Source organism: Bos mutus, chromosome 19, assembly GCF_027580195.1.
Source record: "Bos mutus isolate GX-2022 chromosome 19, NWIPB_WYAK_1.1, whole genome shotgun sequence".
NCBI classification, from domain to species: domain Eukaryota; kingdom Metazoa; phylum Chordata; class Mammalia; order Artiodactyla; family Bovidae; genus Bos; species Bos mutus.
In genome coordinates this window covers 48,550,941-48,575,710 of record NC_091635.1, presented here as the reverse complement: position 1 = coordinate 48,575,710, position 24,770 = coordinate 48,550,941, and the positions used below count along the sequence as shown (strand labels likewise).

At 38.7% G+C, this 24,770-nt stretch overlaps 1 protein-coding gene across 7 annotated transcripts in view; it reads right to left on the bottom strand.

The window, feature by feature from the left end:
• Positions 1-24,770, bottom strand: part of ACACA (acetyl-CoA carboxylase alpha) — a 283,137-nt gene that overhangs the window by 78,521 nt on the left and 179,846 nt on the right. For all 7 annotated transcript variants that reach the window (XM_070390509.1, XM_070390510.1, XM_070390512.1 and 4 more), the window contains 6 exons: positions 18,723-18,764; positions 17,449-17,664; positions 16,402-16,557; positions 13,604-13,807; positions 8,650-8,805; positions 6,739-6,885 (listed from right to left, as the gene is read on the bottom strand). In XM_070390509.1, coding sequence (XP_070246610.1) covers positions 6,739-6,885; positions 8,650-8,805; positions 13,604-13,807; positions 16,402-16,557; positions 17,449-17,664; positions 18,723-18,764 — 921 coding nt within the window. The remainder of the gene's footprint in view (positions 1-6,738; positions 6,886-8,649; positions 8,806-13,603; positions 13,808-16,401; positions 16,558-17,448; positions 17,665-18,722; positions 18,765-24,770) is intronic.

Below are 24,770 nucleotides of genomic sequence, written 5' to 3'. Positions count from 1 at the left end.
CTTTTAAACAGGGGAATCATTTTTTCCTGTACTACATATGTACATGAAACCACACTGATTTTTAACACATGTATACAAAATGTCTTAATACACATACCAATTTTAAAAAATACAGGCAATGGAGCACATACAAGCCAGTGGTATTGAAAGACGGGGCACTGGGGTAATGGGTTTGATAGGGAAATTAACCAAGCTGGCCTACTGCAGTTGAGGAAGCCTCACCTATGAACCATGTAACCGAATGCTGAACTCTGATGCTCCACACCACATCTCACCCTCTGGTGTCATCTGTTGCTGTCCCGATGCTCATTATTGCCTCTAGTTGGAGCTGTAAAATTACTTGTCATAGGGTACTATATCACAGCCTTTTTCTGTAAAGTCTTAAAAATTAAGATGTATGAAAATGCTAGCAAGTATATCCTTTTGCTTAAAGGCTATCTTTAGGATTTGCTTTTTTTTTTTTTTTTTTTTTTAAGATTTTCTGTTGTGCACCATTTTTTAAAAAGTCTTTATTGAATTTGTTACAATATTGCTTCTGTGTTTTTTTGTTGTTGTTGTTGTTTTGGCCACGGAGGCACGTGGGATCCCAACTCCCCAAGCAGGGATCAAATCCATGCCCCTGGCATTGGAGGGTAAAGTCTTAGCCACTGGACCACCAGGGAAGTCCCAGGACTTACTTTTAGAAAGGCATGGAGGGGCCCTCTCCGCAAGTGCTGCTTTGGTTGGCCAAGGGATACATCAGGATTTCCCAAGTTAGTCAAGTTCATTGGGCCTTGGTTTGCTACTAGTGAAATGAGTCAGAATCAATGAGAAATCTCCAGCTCCAATGACAGGCATTAAGAGGGAATTTGAAAAAAACTATACATATCCCAAAAGGGTTAGGAATTCATTAGAAGTAATTCCATGGCAGGAAGACCTAGCTTTCAAAATTAGCCTGTTTTTCTCATGAGGGACTCAACTTTGGTCCTGAAGATCATTTCAAAGACTTGTAACTAAATACGCTCTCTTAGAGGCTAAAAGAAGAAATGTACACAATAATTTTAAATAAAACTATCTTACCATGTATTTCATAATATGTCTTTTTCCATACTTGAAATTCCTATCTTGCTAGGCTAAAAGGATTCAAAATTGGTTTTTTAAAGTCCTTGATGAAAAATAAGGTAAGTGCCAAGTATGAATGTTTATATGTCATCAGTGGAATGTGATAGTTTTCTGCTGAGGATCTCAAAGCACTTACAAACACTCTTCCATCTTCAGGGACAGATTGGTGGCAAGGACCATTAGGCTCTTTTTATAACTTGAACACTCAGTGCACAGACCATGATCCTGTTTTTCAGATCTGCTTTTCTCAGGTCTATTTCACAGCTCACCTTCAGCATGCTACAATATAAACATTCCTCTTTTCCAACACATATCTAAAAGACTGATATGGACTCAATTTCCACACCCAGCATGAAAAGGTAAACTGATTTCAAAGGAATAAGACAAAAGCACAGTAAAATACACTCAAATCAGCTTCCCATTCTGGAGCTATTCTGAGGTTAAATCGAGTAAAACAATATGCAAAGGCCTAATGTTAAACTAGAAAAATATTTGGGTTTTGTTTGCATGAGAAATGGTCAACCCTTTCCTTACTCAAGCCCACAAATACTCTCTCCAGTCAAAGGATAATGGGTTCCACTAGGAGCAGAGTCCAGGAAAGCCCAAGCAATTCCTTTGAGGGTATGGAAAATGTCAACCAAGTGAATTAAGATAGAGGGTTATGGTGTTTTTTCTAAAATAAGAGGTCCTTTGGGTTAAGAGGTCCAGCGTAAGAACTGTCAAAATGGATCTACTAATTAATTTCTTCCAATCTTTCAGACGTATATAAGCTTACCAACTTCCTTATCCAACTCCTACATTTTATTTTTGTTTTTATACTCAAATGAGAGATTTCAAAGGACTATGGCAAAAAATCAGTGAGGCGCAGGGTCAAAATGGTAAGATTTGTTTAAGCTAGTCAATACATGTAGAGATATTTATCATATCTCTCTTCCAATTTTTCTATAGGCTTGCAATATTTTGTAGTAAAAAGAAAATCAAAGAGATGCTTATACTTTGGTAGAACTGGACACCAGTGCTTTGCCAACAATTACATGACAACTAAATGTGGGCTGGGCTGAGCAGTTTTAGAACTGAATTCCTAATCACCACCATTTCATTCCTCAGAATATAAAGCAGAGCTGAAGCCAAGATACCAGTCAGAATGGCAACTAGCCTTTCAACTTTAACTTATACTACTTTTTTCCCTCTTCAATCATCCCCTAAAAAAAATGTTTCCCAGGAAAATGTGCAGTCATGATATAAGATTCAACAGATCTCCACCCAAAGGGTTAAATACACAATGGCATGTTCTAGGAAAATGAGGTAAAGCCCACCAGACCAACTGGAAAAAAGAGAAGGATATCACTAGATTTGCCTCCCAAAGCAGGACAATTCAAGAGTCTCATCTGAATGCTAGACTGCTGAGAAGGAAAGACCCTGACACCTAGTGCCCATCTGAAAAAACGAAGTCTTGGAGCCACTACAATTTTAAGCCTGGTAGTGTGTATGTGGAGGTGACCATTAAATTGCATTCAATTTGGAACACACTTAACCCCCAGAAAAAAGTTTAAGGAAATAATGAAGTGCCATGCAAGAATTCCAGTCTCTAACTACCAATCCTTTTCAGAGTACGCATCCTAAACCTAATTATTATAACTGCTTCTAGACAGAGCATCTTCTTCTTATCACCGTTTTTCATTATGACAGGAGCAATCAGAGGGAAGGGATGGATTCATATTGTTAAAAAGCCTGTGTTCTGAAACAGTAAGGAAAACAGGGCCCTCATTTCTATCCACACTACTTTTGCTATAAAAGGTACCTGTCTATCGTATCTTTCATCATTGCCTGCTTTGGAGATTCATCCTGTAGTTCACAGAGAAGTTTAAGGACATTTAATAAAAGGATGCTAATAACATTTCAGAATAAGTAAGAACTCAGTTTCAAGAAGGCCAGTGCTTTCTTTGTCCTTCCGGGCAAAGTTAAGTTGTTCTCCGTCAAGTCGGTTATCAGCCGTTGGCTTGATCTTAGCCTGAGCCTTTTAATAACAGGATTTGGTGCGAAAAGCAGCTGCCTTGGATTGTGAACTGTTACTCAAAATGTTCCCACCTGCAATTACAGCTTCCAACAAATGATCAAAACAGATTAGCAAACTGGCAGGAAAAAGAAAACAATTCCCCCCAAATTGAGAAGTGGTGACTTCTTTTGTATCCAGGTTCAACAGCACACACTCATCCAGGCTGGGTATTTACATACAGTGCCCATCACAGGAGCGTGAAATCAGTCTAGTCTATGTTGCAATCACATTTTCCTCAATTTTCTTCTTTACTTGAAACTATTAGGAAAAAAGAAAAATCCTAGACAACTCATCTTTGGAGCTATTTGCAAGGAACACAATTCACAGATCTGGTCTACATCTTTTTTATTCCTACTCTAAATTCATACTAAACGCAATGCCATTCAAAATCTGACAATGAGAAAAATGTATTCTCCTATAGCTTTCATCATGCATAAGGTGGCATTCCTTCAGTTACATCTCTCGATGGGAAAGGGACAGCTATGAAAACAGAAAACAGACAGCAGCTAACACCACCTCAGAGAAGCTCTCTTTCTCTTGCTTTTAACACAGCCGCAGTGTTCGAAATGCAGGTCACATCTCCGCTGAAACAGCCAATATTCTTCCTCAAATGGCAAACAAGTTCCCTAAAACTAAATGGAACTGAATTGTTCCAAGTTCTGGTTCCATCACCATTTTACCTATTTACTGTCCTGGGGGAAAAAAAAATAGGGGAGAAAGACTGCTACCCACCTAGCCGATGGTCTGCTAAGTGCAGGCTTTCTGCCTTTGATTATGGGGAGAAGCATCTCAATTCATGGGGAAACTCTGCAGGAATCTCTTGTTTTACTTGTACGCCTTATATCCATGGGCTGGCTTTGAAACCCAGAAACTCCAGTCCTTCAAGGTAATGCAGTACCACCCACCATGATGACCTGGTGGAGCCGCCACCTTTAGAGAACACCAATTATGATGATTTAATGTCTATGGAGCATTGATGCTTTTACATCGCGCCTTGGCTCTTGGAACACTAACAGGTCATTTTTTTAATCCCTGTCTTTAATACAACTATTCCTCAAGGCTCTGTTCAGATGCCCATTCTCTTTGGGACTGGACCGATTTGCTCCCGATCTCATCAGCATGAGCTCTTTTCCTTCCCCTCACATCATTCTTGGGATAATATGTAGAGCGCCAGGCTCATGACAAACTTGTCTCTTTGGCCAAAGAAAATTAAATCGCAATTGCTGAAAGTCAGCTTGCCCTGATAAAACTGGGCTCGGCACAAGCAAATACATCCCCCTGCCACCAGCTCTTCTCTTAGGCAAGGCTGTCCCTCTGAGCTCTGACTGCTGAAACTCCATCTTCAGACTGGTCAGTCTCTCAGTGGACATGCTCCATTGTATGTCCCAGCTCTCAGTAACAGTCTGATACTAATAACCCCGACCTCATTCCTGTCATGTGGGGGCCCTATAATCTAGCGCTGGCCACTGACTGACTTCACCAGCCATGCCGGGTATTAGTCACTAACTGCTCACCCCTCCAGAGCTCAAGGACTCAAACAGCAAGCTAACGCTCAGCTTCAATCCTACTCGGTCATTCGATGGAAAGGAAAAGAGGACAAAGAACACAGGCAACGAGGAGGGAAAAGAGTAGGACAAGATGAAAGTCAAAACTGACGAAAAGCAAAAAGAAAAAAATTTTAATACGATTAGATTTCTGGATTTCAAAATTATTATTAAAGCACTGAGCAAAGGAAAACACATGGTCTACTGCTCATAGCCATAGTCCTGTGCCGTTAAGACATCCCTTTTCCACCAAGGTTTGTTGCGTCTTTAAAGGGTTAAAAAAAACCTTTAAATTTTTTTTTTATTCGTGTGTGTGCGTGTGTGTGTGTGGGTGGGTGTCTTTGGGTACAGAGTCCCGTATAATAAGACTATTTGTATTCATACTGGCAGAGTAAACACTACATGTTCATGCCCAGGCAGCTCTGTGCTTGTAATTTCAGCAAGAACAGAGCTCTGTCCCTCTGGGACTTCACTATTCCCCCAGTCTCCACTCGCTCAAACACAGAATGAGAGCTGAGAGAAAGCAGGACAGAAAGATCGTGGCAAGAGGTTGTATACGGTGCTGCCGCTAGCTTCCACGTGGCCAAAAACCTCATTTTGTGTTTTAATTACATTAGTTAAGAGCGTTTTTCTCTCAGTCCCATGTTCACAAGGGTGCCTTCCGTTCCTGAAGACGACACTGTTCAATGAATCAGAATTTAAGTCTGGCACGATGAGGCTTTTCTTTCTGCTGAGGGCTTCACTAAGCAGATGCTACGCACAGTGGCACACACCTCTGCTGCAACTTTGTGTGCCAACAAGTACGCATATACCTACTTTTGTCAAAATTCAATACATCCTGCCTCCCCAGCCTCTCACTTCTGCTAACTGTTGAGGCATTAGATTAGAACTCCTACAAGTCCAATTGGGTCCAATGCTCGCATCCATCTTAATACCAAACGATTTAAATTTGGCAGCCCTGGTATACTTAATAAATAGTCATGCACCTTGTACGTTTAGCAAAATTTTTTTGAAAAAAAAAAAAAAAAAAAAAAAAAAAGATATTGAATAAAACAGGAAATAATTGCATTTATCTCCAAAGGTCTACCCAGTCTGTTTATGGTGAACACTCAGGTAGAGATTACTCCTTCTAAGGGACCAGTTTTATCTAGGGATGAGTTCTAAGGTTAAAATAAAAACATATCTCATTTTAGGCTTATTACTATTGTTATCACTGTTGTTATAACTGTACTTTAGAAGCATAGTTAGAATCAGGAAGAATCTCAATGCATGGGGCAGAATATGACTTTACATCATTATTAACAGTGTTCTAGAGGAAAGAGGGATCTAAAGCCAAAAACACATGAGTCACAGGTTCTCTGTTATCTCCTTCGATGTTTAAACTCCTGGTTCTGATGGAGTCCTTTTATGAAGAAAATAATCTCTCATGCTCACAACAGCACTAGATAAAATCACCTGAGCATGAAAAACATACTAAAAACCATACACCAGTAAGGATCCAAATAAGAAAAAACATCCAGAAATATTTAAAGGCTTTTATCATAGAAAAATCTCAGAATCTCAAACATGTACAAAAATAGAGAAAATAATCTATTCCTGTGTTTCTATCACCTAGCTTCAATTAACAACTCATGACCAGTCTTGTTTCATCTGCACTCCCACACGCACATCCCTACATACTTTTGAAGCACTCCTAGACATTAGCTCATTTCATCGGTAACTATTTTAGTAGGCATCTCTAACAGAAGACAATACTCTTTTTTATAAAGCAAAATTGTAATACTGTTTAAAAAAATGTAATCTTATTATCACACCTGAAAAATTAAGGATAGTCCTCACTGTCCAGTCTGTGTTCTCTGGCTAAAGAATTCTGCCAATAGGACTACAACTTCTACTTCAATAAGACTAGACTACTTCTACCAATGCTGCCTATGCCACTCAGATCTTATTTATACTATTTAATGACCACCTCCTTGGAAAGTTGGTATTCGTGGGCACAGAGATAAGAAAGGGGGGAGGGGAATCTCCAGGACTTGCCTCATTTCCTCCTGGAAGCCTGTTCATGTGAACCAGTTGACCTTGATCATCCAACACGAGCTCAGTGTACGTCAGTATGTCTGAAGGCAGAGGGGGCGGTGGAAGGAATGCTTGGGAGGACATAGATTCCCAGAGTTTGATCAGGGACTAGAGGAGGAGAAAAGTTTGACTAATCAGTAACAATCAGCATTTCAACATGAACAAAATAAATATTAAAACATGGTCAATTTAGTTTTGCTCTTTCTCTTCCAAGCATTCTACTGAGCATCTAAATGTTACACCAAATTCTAGAGTTCTCATTCTCCATTAAAATAGACTTGTAATTATTTTTCACATAACATTTTTTACATGCCCCAAATCAGATGCTTTGCCAATAACATTAAACTACTGAGGGATCATGAATCAGTAGGAGACCATTAACAAACACAATGGACCTAACAATGTCCTGGGAAAATTAAAAACTAAAGTAGCAGCAACACCTCTTTAAAAAAGGAAGAAAAATCCTAGAGAAACTTAGCCATAGAAAAATAACCAGGAAACTGACTGACACTCAGCTAATACAAAGCAAACCCAAGAACACAAGGATAGAGTTTCTACTAGAGGTTCAGGGGATGCATGCTCTAGTATATTTTCAAAGCTACATGTCCATACGTGGGAATTAGCTCACTAGAGGTGGATGACTGTTTGTACATATATAGATCGTCTGCTCAGATATGAGAGAACGGAGACACACATCATTTTTAAACCATTCTGATGTCCATTTCAAATTTCATATTACCAAAACGAATGCGGCATGAAGTGGGAACTAGTTCGGTTGTTTTTCTGCTTGACTCAGAGCAGCATTTAAATCCAAGGTGATTCATTCATACCTACAAGCCCAAATCACTGTGCTTACGTCTATTCTATAGGATAAATTATATGGAAAGTGATTTCTGTTTATGGCGCCAGCACTAGGGAACAGAATCAACACTCAACTTATAGGCTGACAGTACTAGTAATACTGAATGAAGACAGCTATGTGTCGAGAGAGAGACCTTGTAAACAAATGGCTACATAATGGAAATCTCTCGTATTTCTGAATAATACAGGAATTACAAATAGACTATTTACTAAGACCACACATATTACTTTATTAAAATTCAAATGTAGTAACGCTGGTATTTTTGACTAGAAGAGTTGGGAAAATTCTATATTCATAGATTTTTTTTTTAAGGACAAATTCAGTATTCTTTTGATACCTTCTTCTGTATCTGTTGCATTTTCTGCTGGTGATATACTTTTCTTGCCTTCTATTGATGGAAGAAAAATCTGCAGCCTAGACATGATTCACCATACAGATCAAAGGAATTTATTTTCATACGGAGGATGAGATTCATAATGTCGTATTTTCTCACACTAGTTTTTTGTTCCACTGTAATAAATCTCCCACAAAAGAACTGATACTTTAAAATGTGTACCATGCACTCTATATCCATTTGTGTATGTTATATACTGATTCTCATCATATTAACCTAGGCTATCAGTTAGAGACCTGGGTTATTTTGGAAAATGAGAACCAGAATTTCAAACCTCTTTTTGACTTGAATACAGGCTTTGGAAATAGACACCTGAAGGTAACTCCTCACAGAGGTCATCATAAACTACCATCAGATGTGCGTAGTCTGTTTACTCTTCTCTACTCAACAGAGGCCTCTATCCTCATCATTCTTCCTGTTCATTCATAAAGAACCATCCACCATCTGAGCTAGCAGTCTCAACCCCAGAAGACAAAGAAGTGAGAACAGCGTCAAGACAATTCCTGCCTTTTGAAAGTGTCCTATTTCAGTGTAAGCTGTATCTGATGAAAATTCAGGAAAAATCTTGTCTCTCTGGCACACGTCAGAGCCCGCACCCCCAGGTAGCCACCTTTACCTGCCGAAACATTTCTGGGATGTCATATATGTATGTTGTCCCTAAGGACTGTGCCTGGAACCTCTTGGATTGAAGCAGGTCTTTGGTCACGTACGGAGTGTTGATTAACATTCCATGTAATGGTCCCTGTTTGTCTCCATATGCCTGAAACATGATCTGCAAGAAAAAGAGGATGGCATGGGAAATTAAAAGACAAGAGAAAAAAAAAATCACATGAGTTGCCTAGAGGGACTTTTTTTCCACAAATGCTATTTCTTGAAACACATTTTTGGTGAGTTGAATAGCTATGATACACCTCTTAACATTCAGTACATGGTACTCTCGCCTCTACAGATTAACCAACTCCAAAAAATGGTATGTAACCAACCACAAATCACACGCTCCTCCTCTCACTTTTGAATTAGTGGAAATCAACGAGAAAGCACCAGAGTAAATTTCATGTTTCAGAGACAGACTGATAATGCTTGCCTGTCAAAATGACTTGAATCCCATATTCAGAAACAAAGGTCAACTAACCAACTAAGCAGTCCTGGTATTTAAGTTGAGGAACAGCTAGGCACCAAAGAGAACTCTGTTCTATCTTCAAAGATAGAAGGCCAGGTCAAGGCTCTACCGGGTCACCTATACTTTATAGTCCACTTCGTAAGTACAATTAGCTACACAAAGGCTTCAAAGATTTGACACAAGTAGATTTTACCCATCCATCTAGCTAGCTGATTCTTCTGATCTCATAAGACAGAGCCTTTAGTAAAAAATATATATATTTTATTAAATATAATACACATATATATATATTTCTCCCAGTATACTGTGTCTACAACTAGTGAATAGCTCCTACAATACCTATATTTGTCACATAATAAAATCACACCAGTTTTTAATCATTTTAACTCAAATACTTCTAGAAGAGTACCTCATATTTCATATATTTAGATAGTTTTATTTGCTTATGAATATTTATAAGGGATGCCATTATTTCAATTCAATTAATATTTGTTGAGTGCCCAGGGCTTGTATGACACTAAGCTAGGCACTTTATGCATGAATACATAAAACATAGATTCCCAGTGCAGTGAATACAAATGGACACTGGGAAGTGAGGGTATGTGTGTATACCCACCTATCTCTTCAGGCCTAAAATATATAAGCTTAAGTCTACCATTAATGAATAGATTTGCAGGCCTGCTAAATAGGCACCAGGAGAGGATGAGGTATTCTCCTAAATCCTGGGTACATTTCAAGTAAGTAAATCGTTAGCCCTTTAGATCAAAAGGAACAAACGTGTTCTACTTACTTGTCAATCAGGTCCTATTCTGGGCAAAATCTGTTGTGGACTGCTTAAAGACCCACAGAATCGAGCTCCCAATCCTCTTCCACAGAGCTAATGATGAAAGTCCCCAGGTGAGAGGTAGAATTAGCAATGTCTTAGTCATATGGGAGGCAGAAATAGAAATGTTCCAAGAGATTTGAAGTTTTAAGTGAGGCTAGGGTGTAAGTATGTAAAAACTGGACTTAGAGGAAATAACCCAAGTCAAAATAAGGGGAGGAGAAAAAAAATAGCAAAAGCAATAGGTTCTTGAAACTACTGGGTTGGCCAAAAAGTTTGCTTGGGTTTTTACATAAGATCCTATGGAAAATCCAAATACACTTTTTGGCCAATCCCAATACATTCCTGTCTTACTAGGAAAGACAAGACCAACAGGTACAGTTTTTGCAAGGTCTGGAATAAAGTCAAGCTGGTCATTCAAGCAACATAACTCTGTGGACTGAGAAAGCAGGTTGGAGAAAGCTCTCTGGGTACTTTCACTGCTGGTGGGAATTTAACGGGGTTAAATTAAACTTACTACGCCTCAGTAATTGTACTCATAGATTTACTCAAATGAAAACAAATCTATACAAATATTTGGAAATCAATGTTCACAGCAGCTTTACTCACAATAGCCCAAACTGAAAAATAAAACTTCAGATGCCCATCAACAGGTTAATGAATATAAAAATTTTGGTATATCCATAAAATGGAACACTACTCAGCAACAAAAAGAAGCATACCCATGATTCATACAACATGGATGATTCTCAAAAACACTACCTTTACCAAAAGGAGCCAGACACAAAATAGCACATATTGTCTAACTTCATTTATCTGATATTCCAGGACAGGCACAAATTACTCTATTGAATTAGAAGGCAGATTGGTGGGTGGCTAGGGCTGAGGAGGGTGCCTGACTGCAAAGGAGAACAAGAGAATTTTTGAGGGTGTCAAGTGGTCTCTATCATGACTGTGATGGCGGTCACAAGTGTGTACAATTTGAGGATAAATTAAACTGTACACATAAAATGAGTGCCTTTTATTACATCTAAGTTCTATCTCAATAAAGATGATTTTGAAATGTATATTTCTCTCTTACACTGAACATTAGAAATCAATGGACTTATGTAATGGATTACTCAAATCTCCCTACTCTGACTGCCTGACATCAGTGCTCAGGATAGCTAATACCACAAAGACTATACAAGGAAAGTGAAATAAAATGAAACTCAAGCCAGTCAACCTTGCTTCTTGTTGACAGAAAGAATGAAAAATTACTCTTGAACAAGAGGTTGATAACAATGGATGGCCCTGGAAGTCTCCGAATGATAGATAACATAGATAACTGTTGTAACAGATACACATTAGATATATTAGATATATTATATTAGATAGTTATCTATCTATGTTACCTAATTCCATTTTCTGCTATCATGGCCACAGTCATTAAAAATTGATAAAGTATATACTTTACAAATTCATGAACATATGTACATATTTTATTTATCACACACCTGTTACCAGAGGCCATCAAAAGGGCTTCTCCTGGAAAAAAATCTCTGATCCCATACAGTCTGCTCCCTTAGAACCATGGACTTATTTTTTAATGGCACAAATCAAATCATACAACAGAGAAACTAATTATCTGTCTTCTTCCATCATGGGTAAATTTCTTGAGAAGAAATATCACTTTTTACCTCTGTATCCCTACTGCTTGATACATCGTAAGTGGTCAATAAATGTTAAATTACTGAACAAACAACTGAATGATACGCATGGTCCTATGCTGTTTTAGATTTGTGTAATGACACACTAGAGCACAGAAAGGGGAAAAATAAATTGCTGATAAGCATCAAGGAGGCTTTCGGAGTGCCAGAACTGAGCTAGAGGCTTTCTTTTGTTAGCTCCCTCCTCCAGCTGTGGGCTCTTGCACTCGCACTTGCCAGTGGCCACTGGATCTCAACTGAAGAGCCGGAGGGAGACCCCTTTCTCCAGGGCTTCCTAAATACACAGGACCCATGGTAAGAAGGGAGCTCCCTCAGGCAGAAGGCAGCTCATTTATTTTTCAAATACTTGTGCCAAACATAAGACACTTAGTGGTGTCTGACTCTTTGAGACTCCATGGACTGTAGCCTGCGAGATTCCTCTGTCCGTGGGATTTTCCAGGCAAGAATACTGGAGTGAGTTGCCATTTCCTTCTACTAAACCCTGAATAAAGGCATTTGTGCCTCTCATGCCCCTGTGTCACCACTGGCCAGCATGAGGGAAATCTCAGAGCTTTCTAATAAAAGAAAGGACAGGGGGAGTAGTTATGAAGAACAAACATATTTATCAAAAACATTAAAATCTCAAGTGGCCATCTTATTTTTCACAAGAATAGACCTGCCTTGAAGCCATTGTAGAAGTTAATTAAAAACATCACTGCCCATGGAAAGCTTTGACTGAAAATGTCTTTAAGGTTGTCTTGAAAAACATCAAATGCAGCGAAAATTATTGAATACTCTTTCTCTTGCTCACCCCTTGCACTCTTGCGCGCACTTTCTGTTTTAACTGTTCACTTCTCACAGGATAGATTTCTCTGGCCATCTAAGTGGGAATCAAAGCACGAAATGAAAGGTCGCTCAGACAACTGTCCAAGCCCAGAGTTTTAAGATTTGTCTTCAAAATCCTGGCAAAAAAGTCTTTTCTTACTGCTGTTCCCAGACTTAAAAGGACGTAGATAAAAACAAGAGACACATAATCTCTTCATCACCCAATACATAGAATAGACCGAGATCTTATGTACAGATACAAAGGAGCAAGTTCATCCTTTAACGACAAGAAAGGCACTTGCCAAGTTCCGGCCAGAGACCTAAAATTAACATCCCAGTTCTTAAAAAGATGTGAATAATGGTGAACGAAGCTCAATCCTGTACCATAGCCAATGGCCCAAAGATTTAGAAACTAAGGTGATCAAACAGATTAAAAGGGAATTCTCTGTTATCATAGAACCAATCTACTTTGAAAGTCACTTTTCATTTTCACATTCTCAATTCTTCTACCTGAAAAAATAGGTTAAAGTTTGCCACTTTGCTTTTTTATAGATATATGATACTCTGAACTCTTTGAAGGCAAGACAAAGTGTATAAGTGCAACAAAGGGTAAACAAGATAAAATCTCTGCTTGATCTTGCTCAAGCTATTATTATATTATGTTGAAACTTCTTTCTTTGAGATATTTCCTACTTCAATAATTCTCCTTCCTTTCCTTGCCAAGGAAATTCTCCTTCCTTCCTTGAGTGGTCTAACTAGGCTGAAAACAGGAACAAGGACAAATCAGATCAGAGAAGACAAAATTCTTCAAGCAGCCCAAGAACCCTAAATCACACAATGACTCTGGAGTCAGGTTCACTTGGCACCTGTTAGGGCTCCCCAACTCATGATCAAAGGTTAAGGGTTTCAAAACATTCAGGATTATGACAGAGGCGCTGCTTATGAGGCAAATGAAGTGTTTCAGGTTCATGCAACCATTTAAGCTGAGCGAGGAAAACCCCCACTAAGTGGAAAAATGGGATTTGTGAATTTGGGTCTTTCTGTAACAAGGACAAGTGGCTTCTCTCTGGGGGAACCAAGTCAAAATTTTGAGGAGCCTGCTTAACTACTGTACCTGTGCTGTCCTGGAATCAGTCACTTCCTTGTACAGGCTGATGTCCAAGTAATAGCCAGACTCGTTCGTCAGGAAGAGGCGGATGGGAATTGCTTTTCCAGTTGGTGTCAGGCGAATGTTGATTTTCAGTTCTGCCTGGAGGACACGCAGCTTCCACAGCCGACTTCCATAGCGCATCACCATGCTCCGCACGGATTCCTCAATCTGACACAGACACATCACCAAGCACAAAAATTCAGTGCCTTGTAACCAGCACCTGACTCAGGTCTGCCCATCTTTGGGAAGGGAGAACGGGAACAGACCCTGGTTTCTGGAGATGTGTCCTCCACGTATTCCTTCCAAAAAGACACACAGTTTCTCCCCAACCCTACGCTTAGAACAAGTCAGGGACAATTTCATGCTGGCCTGGCATTTGAGTGGTTTTCTCTGGCTCACAACACCCAAATCTGTGCAACTCCCTTCCTCTTTCCCAACTGTATTCATATTCTATGCCAAAGATCTGCAATATCTAAAATTAGAAGCCATGGGATTTAAGAGAAGGCCCCAAATAAGAATAAAATCTCTAGTTAAACCGCTATTAAGTAGCATTTATATGCATGGTAACTACGTTTCATTGCACTTTCAGGACCTTAAATCAACATAGCAATTATCACCATGAGCTTTTTTCCATACAATTTTATTAAACTTTATAATATATGTTTCTTGGTAAATTGCACAAATTAAAGAAAGGCAATTTGTAGGTGGTGCTAGAATGTTCTCTCTAAACAGAGCTCTGAAGCTAGGTCACTGCTAAGTCCAACTAGGATTTAACGAGATGGGGCAAATGTTCCCTCATTTTTCTTACCTTTGTACCAAGGCAGCTTAGTGGCCCTCATTTTTAGGGTTTGGTGAGTTATTTTAACCAAATGGCCTTAGATGTGATTTTTCCTTATTGACACACTAAAGCAAAAAAGAATTTTTTTATTCCCAATATGGCTATAGGCAGCTAAGACATACTACTCAAAACAACATTTTCTTAAATGAAGTATCTCTCTAAAATGCTTTCTCAATGTCTTAGAGAATTTTTTTAAAAATCTCATGCCATCCTTCACTTGTGACTCTTTGGAAGTATGTGCCACTCTTGTAGTTTATTTCTGCTCCAAAGAATTTCAGGTTAAAATGAGTTTCAAGGAGTTAACATCTCTATTCCTACACTTGCTTGTTAACCAAGAGATATCTATCCATTCTTTTTTTTGAGGGAACAAAAGTCAACAATTTCTAAATAGAGGAAATTGACAGCTATCTATGATTAGAAAGACAGAGTTAGGGCATATGAGCATTTGGAGTAGAAACAGAGAGGCTGACAGCAAAAACTCATTGAGGAATGCTAAGTCATATCTACAAATATACTGATAGAGTGTCCAGGGCACGTTTTAACTCTCCTAGTTTCATCAATCCCAGGATGCTCAAGAGAACCTTTGCTTAAACCGAATGATGAGACTTTGAGAAACTCAGTAAGTAGCCCTGACCTCGGCTTTCCTGGCAGACAAGGCAACTAATCAGTAGTTTGAGTCTAGAAGAAAAAAACAGTAGAAAATGATTTCTCGGGTCTTAGACGCTAAGTTCAAAAAGCAAAAGTCCATGCCTACAATGGCTCTTGAGAAAGAGGTCTCCTATTCAAATATACTGGTTCTCCTATTCAAATTCCACAATATCATAAAAAGGTTAGAGGGAGTGGAAACAAGAGAGCAACCCGTCTTTACTACCCCTGGGATAAAAGAGTACAGAGTCCCTTTGCTTTCCTTCCTTAAATTATATGGAATGCATTTTAGAATAGAGCCTTGGGGAACAAACCAAACATTGTTATGTGTGGAATTCCACATCAACCAAATTTTCCTCTGTGGAAAAATACTAATGAGAAATAGGTTAGACACTTTGGGAAGGTGTATTACTGCTCAAAGGCCATCAGATGACCAGTAAAAAGAGGCAGTAATTTTGCCAAAATGCCCAATAATAGCAAAGTTAGTTATACTAGATGAGAAATCCTAGGGAATTAAACAAAATAGGACTGCTATCATGGTAAATATCGTAAAATATCCAGTTACCAATGGAAGAAGAGGAAGAAGTTTTACATGTTTGTACTGCTTGTAAGTGACTATCAAGATAACATCAACCACCTTCAGTGTTTTAGACCTTATACTTAAATGGATGTATTTAATTATATACAAATTACATCACAAGATTTTTAGTGGCTTATATCTCCTGCAATACAATGGACTAGATACACTTTTAAACTATATCCATGAAAGCAAACAAAACTATGAGTTAATATTTAATGATTACATTAAAATGTATGTATCAATGTAAATTAAACATAATTATAAGTTAAAAACGTAAATTAAAATGTATGATTATGAAATTTCTACTCACAGCTAAGTCTCATGGTAAATTATGATTGCTTTTAAAAATTTTAAATCACTGTGTTTAAAGGTTATTTACTCAGAGATCACTACAGCAAGGGAGTCAGACACCATCACATGCTTTTCAGCAGAAATTCAAAGGCAGGTAGTGGAGAAGTAAAGCTTCGTAGTAGAACAAAGAGACACCTTCAGTTTTGAGGTATGCTTTCAATGGTTACATCAAATTTTTGATATCATCCCAGAAACCCAGTCCTAGAAGCATTCTGTAAACTTTAAGGATCGAGGGTTCAGTCACCTGACCAAGAAAGTACCTGTTTCCAGGTCCAAGTGCAAACAAATAAGAATGACTCTCTCTGCTGTGTTGGCAGGTGCTGGGTGCAAAGCTACAGAGAAATGTACCTTCGATGGGTCCATGATGACTGTAGGAACAAAGTTGAGGAAGATGTGGTTGCAGTCAGTCCGGACATTTGTATTGTTAAAGGCGACTTCCAACTCATCCATGGCTTCCAGGAGGAGCCGCTCCCCTTCATTTTGTAGATATTCAAAGGAAGCTTCCTATGCAGGAAAGAAAATCCCATCAACATTAATGTTTTATAGGGTTGGCCAAAAAATTTGTTTGGGTTTTGGCCAACCCAACTAGTCATAAGGCTGTTATGTAGATATTATTTATCTTTCTTCCTGGGGTCAACCCAAAGACCACAGGCAGCAGGGGCTAGCAAGGGTCAGATAAAGAGTTCCCAGCAGCCCTTCCTCCTGCCTGTTAGGTACCATTTTCTTACAATAAGTGGAGATCCTGGGCACCCCCACAGCTGCAACCCTAGTAGGGTCACAACTGCCAGACAGAGCAGCGTAGAAAGGAAATCTGTTTAGAGAGGAAAAGTTGCAGAAAGGTTATGGCTATGGGATGCAGGAACAAGTCACAGACCAGCTGTGTACAGAAACTATCCCCACTTTTAGACAGGTTTACCATGGAGTCGTCTCTAACTTTTCATTTTATCCTCTATCATCATCCAAACTTCCCTGTGGTTTTTCTGTTCGCATGCTTTTCCTTTTCTCAAGCAAGTACTATCATGCGTCCATTTCCAAGAAAAATCAAATGAAAGGGGAAAAAAAGCCCTTAATTGCACGGAATATTTACCTCTGTGAGAGAAGTGACTCTTAGGCTTCTGGTGCATATTGGACAATAGGATGAAAGAGAACAAGAGCCTTGATTCAGGAGGAAAACCTGATTTTGAATCATGGCTGTGTCTCTGTCCCTTCCCTCAGAGATAACTTTCCATTAAAGTACAGCACCCAGGGTCTTCTCTGGTGGCCCAGCGGTTAGGACTCTGTGCTTCCACAACAGTGGGCATAGGTTCGATCCCTGGTCAGGGAACTGACATACTGCAAGCCGAGTGGCATAGCACCCCTGCCCAAGAAAAAAAGAGAAGAAAGTACAGCACCCACCTTGGTGACCAGATCAGAATGCCTGATGATTGCACGAACAAAGAACCTGTAGTCTGTCACTTCTGTGCCCACTTCCACCTTGGCTGCCCCAAGATACAAGTGCATCTTGTGATTGGCACACGGGATGGCAGTAAGGTCAAAATTTCTCATCCGGTTCAGCTCTAACTGGAAAGCTAGGGCAGGCTCCAGGTGACGATAGATACGATCTTCCTCAAACTGAATACAAGAATTGGAGGAAAGAACAGCTTACAAGAGGCAGTTACAAAATTATATTATGAAATTGTATATAAAAGAAATGCTTAAAAAAGAAACATAAGCCATGTTGTGCCAAGGAACCAAAGGGGAAGAAAGAGGAGCTACATACAAGGAAACTGCGATAACTGACGTAAGATTAGGCACTAGAGGCCCTGTTTACTTTGTAAGCTTTCATCATTTATACTCTTACAACTGGTGATGCTCTCCATTAAAAACAAACAAAACCCCCCACCTAGTCCCTCAGAACTCCTCTAGCATTTAAAGCCTTCATAGCTCATTTTTTTTTATACAATTAACCAAACTAATTCACATTACTATCTATTTCACATACCAGTGTTTTAGTTTTATCCAACTAATCTAAAACACGTATGGGCAGGATCCATGTCTCATACTCTTACCATTTCTGGCAGACTGAAAAAGGACACAGGAAAACAAATGTTATATAATATTGAAAAATAGGTATTTGGCTATGGAATATCCTGTATCCATGCATAATTATTCATATTTCTTTTTTAAAGTTGCATTTACATTTACTGTATGTTTTGCTGAAGCCAGATATGTTTAGAGTACATCTCCATAGAGTAAATGGAGAGAGAAAGCCAAAAACATAAGCTAGTAATAAGAAGAAACCAATGTGGTCTGAAATTCTATATTTTAAAATTGAAAAATGCACATAAACAAGCCTTGATAAATGAACTGTCTGTGGGTGACGAGAATAATCCAATAACTATAGTAGTCCTTTCATATTACATCATTAGGATTATCCTAACGGATGATTTTGAAAGTTATCACTGTCTTCGGTAGGTCAGGACATTACAGTGTTTCCTGAACCAAACTCTTTTGAAAGGGAACTTTGTTTAGTTCGAAGATATATGTAAGACAAAGGGAAGTATAAGTTCAATTAGAGAAAGAAGATGGTAAGAACATATGGCACAGATATACTACTCTTGGGCTTTTAAGGAAAAAACAAAGATTAAAAAAAAAAAAAAAAAAAAAAAGGAAAAAAAATCAGTCCTTACCTTATCCCTTGCTCGGAACGTGAAAAATTTAGGAAATTCTCTCTGCATTAAAGAAGGAGGGAAAATGTGTCAGTCTTTCATAGATATGACTCTTTGGGGATAAACACATGGTAGAGAAACAGTCAAGCATCCAGAAGACAGTTGCCTAGAAAACACGATCCTTACCTAAGCTTAGTCTGGAGAAAATGAATGATTCTCTGGGTAACCGTCACTTTGACCCCACTTGCAAATTTGAGAACCACCACGATACTAACCCGACTAACAGCTACCCTCTTCTGGGGTGAAAAATGGTATTTTTTTCATCTCCCAAGTGGAAAACGTCTTCTTGGCTGCTACCCATGGCAGAAACTGGCACATAAGACCAACGCGTCCTTATACTGCAGCACTGCAATAGTAGTTACTGGATTGATTTCCCAAGTTTCTCCTTAAGAGACTCAAAGTGCAAACTCACCAGAGAACATAGCATCCCCAATCCATGCTTTTTTTCCCCCTCATTCCCTCTCAAGTTAATAATTTCAAAGGTTTAAACAATAACATTTCAAGACAAAGAAAAGTGTGAGATATTACTTTGGTCAGTAGCCCTCTATGTCTAGGAAAGAACAGGGTGGATGGAGCTAGTGAACATGCAATCATTAGGTCTTACTGCTCTTTTGCAGGGCATTACCCAAGAAAGCAACCAATTTACTAGAACCTTATTAATTAACAAAGATGAATTCAATTAGCAGAGTCCATTAGTTTCTGAAATTTAACTTATTAACACCAAATACCCCTGTTTCTCGGATGGGAAACTCTACTGGCAGTGTTGGAACCAAGTCATTACTATTTGCCTCCATAGGAGGTTTCATTAAGGCATCTTCTTCATTATGAGTGCAATGTAATCAAACACTTATGGGTACAAGGCAGAGAGACCAGGACTAGCTGCCTAAATACCCGTCAATGAACTTCAGGAACCATGAAGGAAACATGAACTGAAAGCCTTGCGGGGGGCAGGTGCTCTCATGTGCTGACCGTCGAATGTTCTCAACAACCTCTCTGGAAGAGTACTGCTTTTTTTTTTCAGAGTAAGTTTTTATTGTTGTATAGTTGCTATGCAATATTGTGTTAGTTTCCACTGTGTGGCAGTGAATCAGTTGTACATATACATATATCCCCTCTTTTTTGGAATTCCTTTCCATTCAGTTCAGCACAGAGCACTGAGGAGAGTTCCCTGTGCTACAGAGTAGGTTCTCACATAGTATCGTTAGTGTGTATATGCCAATCCCAATTATTATGACCCCGGAACATGAACTTGGGTCTAAGGCTAGAGCCCATGCCATTTCATCTCTACCTAGCAAGTATAGGATGTTAACTATTTATTCTTCTTTTTAATCCAAATTCCTTATTTAGAGGACTTCTCTTTCAAGAACCATGCTTGTTTTTGAGACAAAAACCAAAAACCCCAGAAACTGAAATTAAGCCTTTCAGGAAAAAAAGGAAAAAAAAAAAAAAAAGGCAACATTCATGGTTCTTAAATTTATGGAAAACTTCTTGAATACCTTCATAGGTCTTACACTTCACTTTAACTATAACTTGCTCAGTTAATAAATCTTTTTACATTTTCCTTGGCATTTTAACTGAAAAACAGCTTCTAGGAGCCTGTTTAGCAAGGCCAGCAAACCACTTGTCCAGGCGTGGGTCTTCAAAAGCCCTTTGAAAGTGGATTTTACACAGCACTGATCTTTTACTGATGATGTTTTGCCCTAAATAATTCTCTAATTCCCCTGAACGACAGTGAAGAGCATGGGGATGACTTCAAGGTTAAGCAGGAAGATGTTGAACTGAATTGTCAGTAGATTTCATGCTCTGGGCTTTATACAGTCTAGTTTTGGTTTTATTCTCAAGAGGTATGGCTTTCAGAGCATTAGCTAAAAAGTAACATGAGTCAAAAAAGAAGGGTAACAAAGTCCTTCCATGAGATTTTTCTGAAAGAAAAGTAAAGTAATGATACAATCTTTTAATCACATATTCTTCAATTCCTTCTTAACTTTAATTAATTCGTTAACCTAAAACAGTTACTTAGTATACCATTTACACAAAAGATGAGATGACATAAACAAATGTTCTTAAACTTTTGAGTAAATTTTTAGTTCCACAGTGAAGTCCTCACTAAGCACAAAGCATTTAGAATAGGAGATGGCACGAACTTCCATGCAATGGTAAACCAGGATTAATGAGCAATTCTCTAAGACAGGGAAAGACTTTTGTAGAAAATTGCTTTTTTTTTTTTCACTCAAAAGTCACAGAAATACAGAAAACACAGAAAAGAAGAAATCCCAAAGTCTGATTATAGTTTTAGTAAATTCCTTCATCCTACCGCATCCTCATACAGCCAATTTTTCCACTAAGGCATTCAAGCTTACTCCATCACTAATGTAATTGCTTTCTAGGCATTCTACTAGTGTTATGGGCAAATATCATAATTGAATGTACACAAAGAAAAACCCTCTTAGTGTTCTGGTACCAAAAAACAAAAGAATGCAACATTTCTCTGGAAGAAATTATACCCCTGCTGTGTTCTAATCAGCCAACCATCATCAAGACAATCAAAATAATTTGCCTAAATTAGCCAATCAAGACACCCTGCAAATCAGAGAATGTGAAAACCTGCAACAGAAAACATCATAGCTGATTATGATACTAATAATCGTGTTAAAAACCTAATGAGATGAAGAAATTGGAAGCTTGCTGGTACAATTCTCTTTTACCTCAACATGCTGAGAACTAATTATATAGACTGTAATTAAAACAAAAACTCAAACCAAACCTTCTGAAAAACTAATAGTTGATCCACTAGCAAACAGAACTGCCAATTTTTTCTAGCTTTATTGAGATATAATTGACATATCAATTTTTTTTTTTTTTAAAGAAATGAACTACTAACCACGATAACTGTTTTCGATAGTGGGCTCTTCAGGCGAAAACAATCCAAAACACTTAAAGTGGGAGTCACTCACATAAAAATCAGTAAAACTGCAATTATCTCCTAGGTGATTTACAGCAGAATTTTTAAAAATCTCATGAAATCTTACAAATAAGAAACAAAAGGAAACTACAGGTGGAAATCTGATTTAGAATCTCATCATGGTTTCTGGACCTCATGCTCTGTTTGGGCAGCCAAGTATAAGAAAAGATCTGAGAAACACGCATTTTAGCATCCTTAACAAAACTTTGCTGGAAAAAAAATATGCAAAGCTTCTTAAAGTATACTACGTATGTTAGAATTAAATAGCATCTTCTGCTGCACTTTTTGGAATTCTAGATCTGAATGTGCGTGATACAAACAGAGACTTAGTACTCCATAAAACTGGAGAACAGCAACTTAATATAGAAATTCAGAGAGTCTTCTTTTGCTTTCAAGGCCTCAATTTTTTTTTAATATGAAGAAGATATTTACAAGGATAGACTTGCTTTTCCTCAAACTTTCTGTTTAAATACCAATGTTAAGCATTGATAGTCAAAGTCCCATTATGGGTATTTGCTTTAATTAGATGGTTATGGAAACAGACTCAAACACCAAGAAGCCTTAACGTTGGTAACTACTGCCTGCTCAGAAGAATGGTCTCCATGTCGAGCCAAGACACTTAGGCATCAGCAGACTTTCTGGTGGACAGATCTCCAGGGACTGTGTTGATGAAACAATATTGGAAATAATTCCAGCCTTTGCTGCCATGTGAATAAACACCTAATATCCACACTCTCCAGGAACCTCCACCCGGCAATGTTCTGGTCCTGAAGCAGCCCAAGAGACAACGACTATGAACAGCGTGGCTGCCTCCTTCCACACCAGCCATGTTGTTCTTGAACCTAACGCAGTAACCTTCCTCCTCTCCTTGCCCCCTCCCGCGCACGTCTCCTCTTCTACTCAATAATATAGGGATTTCACAGCGTAGAGCAGGGGAGGCTGCATACATAACAGTGGATTACCAGGAAGCCACAGAGATCAAGGGATTCATCACTAACGTCCCGGAAAGCTTCCTCTTTTTCACACTACACTAACTAGGGGGCAAGCGCACGTCGGATGACACGACAGAGGCCAAGCGTCCTTCAAGCCACCACCAGCAGAGGATCTCGGAGCAGCACCATGACGGTGAGCCCCAGATTCATACAACTCCTGCCAGGGCTTCCTGGCTATGGCAGATCCTGGCCAGAGTTCAGTAATAGTCACCCTTGCCTGCTGCATAATTGCTAATCATGTCTGAGGGGCCTAACATAAAAACACCCCAACTCCTCTGCCACCCAATTCTTCAGGGCAAATCCAGTCCGTACCCAAACCTTCATGTTCTCTGCACCCTAAAGCAACGCTTACTACACTTATGACAGATCAAGTCACTTGATAATTTAACTGATTTCCCACTTCTTGCCACTATAAATGGAAACTGGACAATGAATGATTGGGAAGACCACCTGCTGGGCTCATTTCCAAGCAGATCTTGCTTATACATGTCTCTATTCAACTGAAATCGGGAAATATTAAGAGAGCAGGGAGAAAAAAAAATGTTTCAAAGCTGTTAGGTGTTTTCTAGGACAAGATGTAGATTCAATGATAAGAAAGTGTCCCCCAAAAATGTCCGTGACAATTAATTGCTTTGGCCTTTAAAAAAAAATTCAGTGGAGGGTTTTATCACAGAATGCTGATTATAGAAAACCAGTTAGTGTGCAATAGACATGAAGACTGTAAGGAAAAGGGAAAACAATTTTACAAATTCAGTATTACTCCTCAGAATAATATATACTCCAAAGTCAGTGATGAAAGAACAAATCAGATAAGCACTTAAGAACCTAGCCCGATACTTTTTCTAAATCCAGGGCCTGGCTCTGGCATGTCTACCTGAGTTCTGATCAGCATCTACCAGCCACAGTATTTATTCGCAGATTCTCATACTCTATCCCAAAGTATCAATTTTATTCTCTAAGCTCCTGATTTTTCTTCCTAAAGCCCCAGGGTTCTCTTTAAGCTCCTCATACTTCTCCACTGCCTCCTGTCTCCTATCTACAGTTATTGATTGATATATATCTGCACTCTGCTTGATTTCCTGACATCAGTAACACAGGGGAATTGTGGAGTCCACAACATTTCCTAAAGCATTTCAGAAAATCCTAGCTCTTTAGCCTGCAGGCTAGGCTCTCCTGTTTCTCTATAGACTAGACCAACAAGGTGAACTGTGAAATGGAAAACAGAACGGCAAGTGTTAGAGACCTAACAAACAAAGGGGTGGTAAAAGCCACCCACACACAGGTCTTTGGGTTTAGAAGTCCTTTCCAGCATCCCAAATGTTACATTCACTACAAACAAGTGAGCAGGGCTTGAAAACTAACTTAATTATCTTGATTGCTAAAAACAAAGTAAAATTCTCATCAGAAACATTAAGACTTTGTAAATATCCTTTGGAATCTTACTTCACCATATCAGGAGGAATTTTTAAAGAAATATTTTGACTACATTCAGCCCTTTGAGAAAATGACATCCTGCCTGCAAACTGGATTTTTGACCTCTCTGCTATAATGATACTCAGTATGCTCATACACAAATACACCATGGTTCAGATACCAGGCTATTTAGTGAGTTCTCCTTATTCACATTTTTCAATAAAAATTTTAAACTCATAAATATTAATAGTTAATTTGGTTACATGGGAGAACCAGCAACTTAATTTTTATTTATTTCCTCCTCGTAGAATTAACATAAGACAAAAACACTAACTTGGGCTCTGTTAAGGCATTTTAAATAATAAATGATTGTTCCTCAGAATTGGCAGATCTCAATAATAGAATCTGAATCCATCTTCAGTAGAAGTCAAGACCTCAAGTACGAGTGGCAGTCTTTGATTACTGATTCGCTGTGTGCGCAGAAGAAATTACTAGTTAGCGCCTGCTTCTACTTTATTCATTTGGATAAATGCATGTGCTCACTCTTAACTATTTCTCAGAGATACACTGAGAATTCATTATATGGGGAAAAAAGTGGGGGGAACCTTTTAGTCTGAATACTCTGTAGAAGACCTGAATATC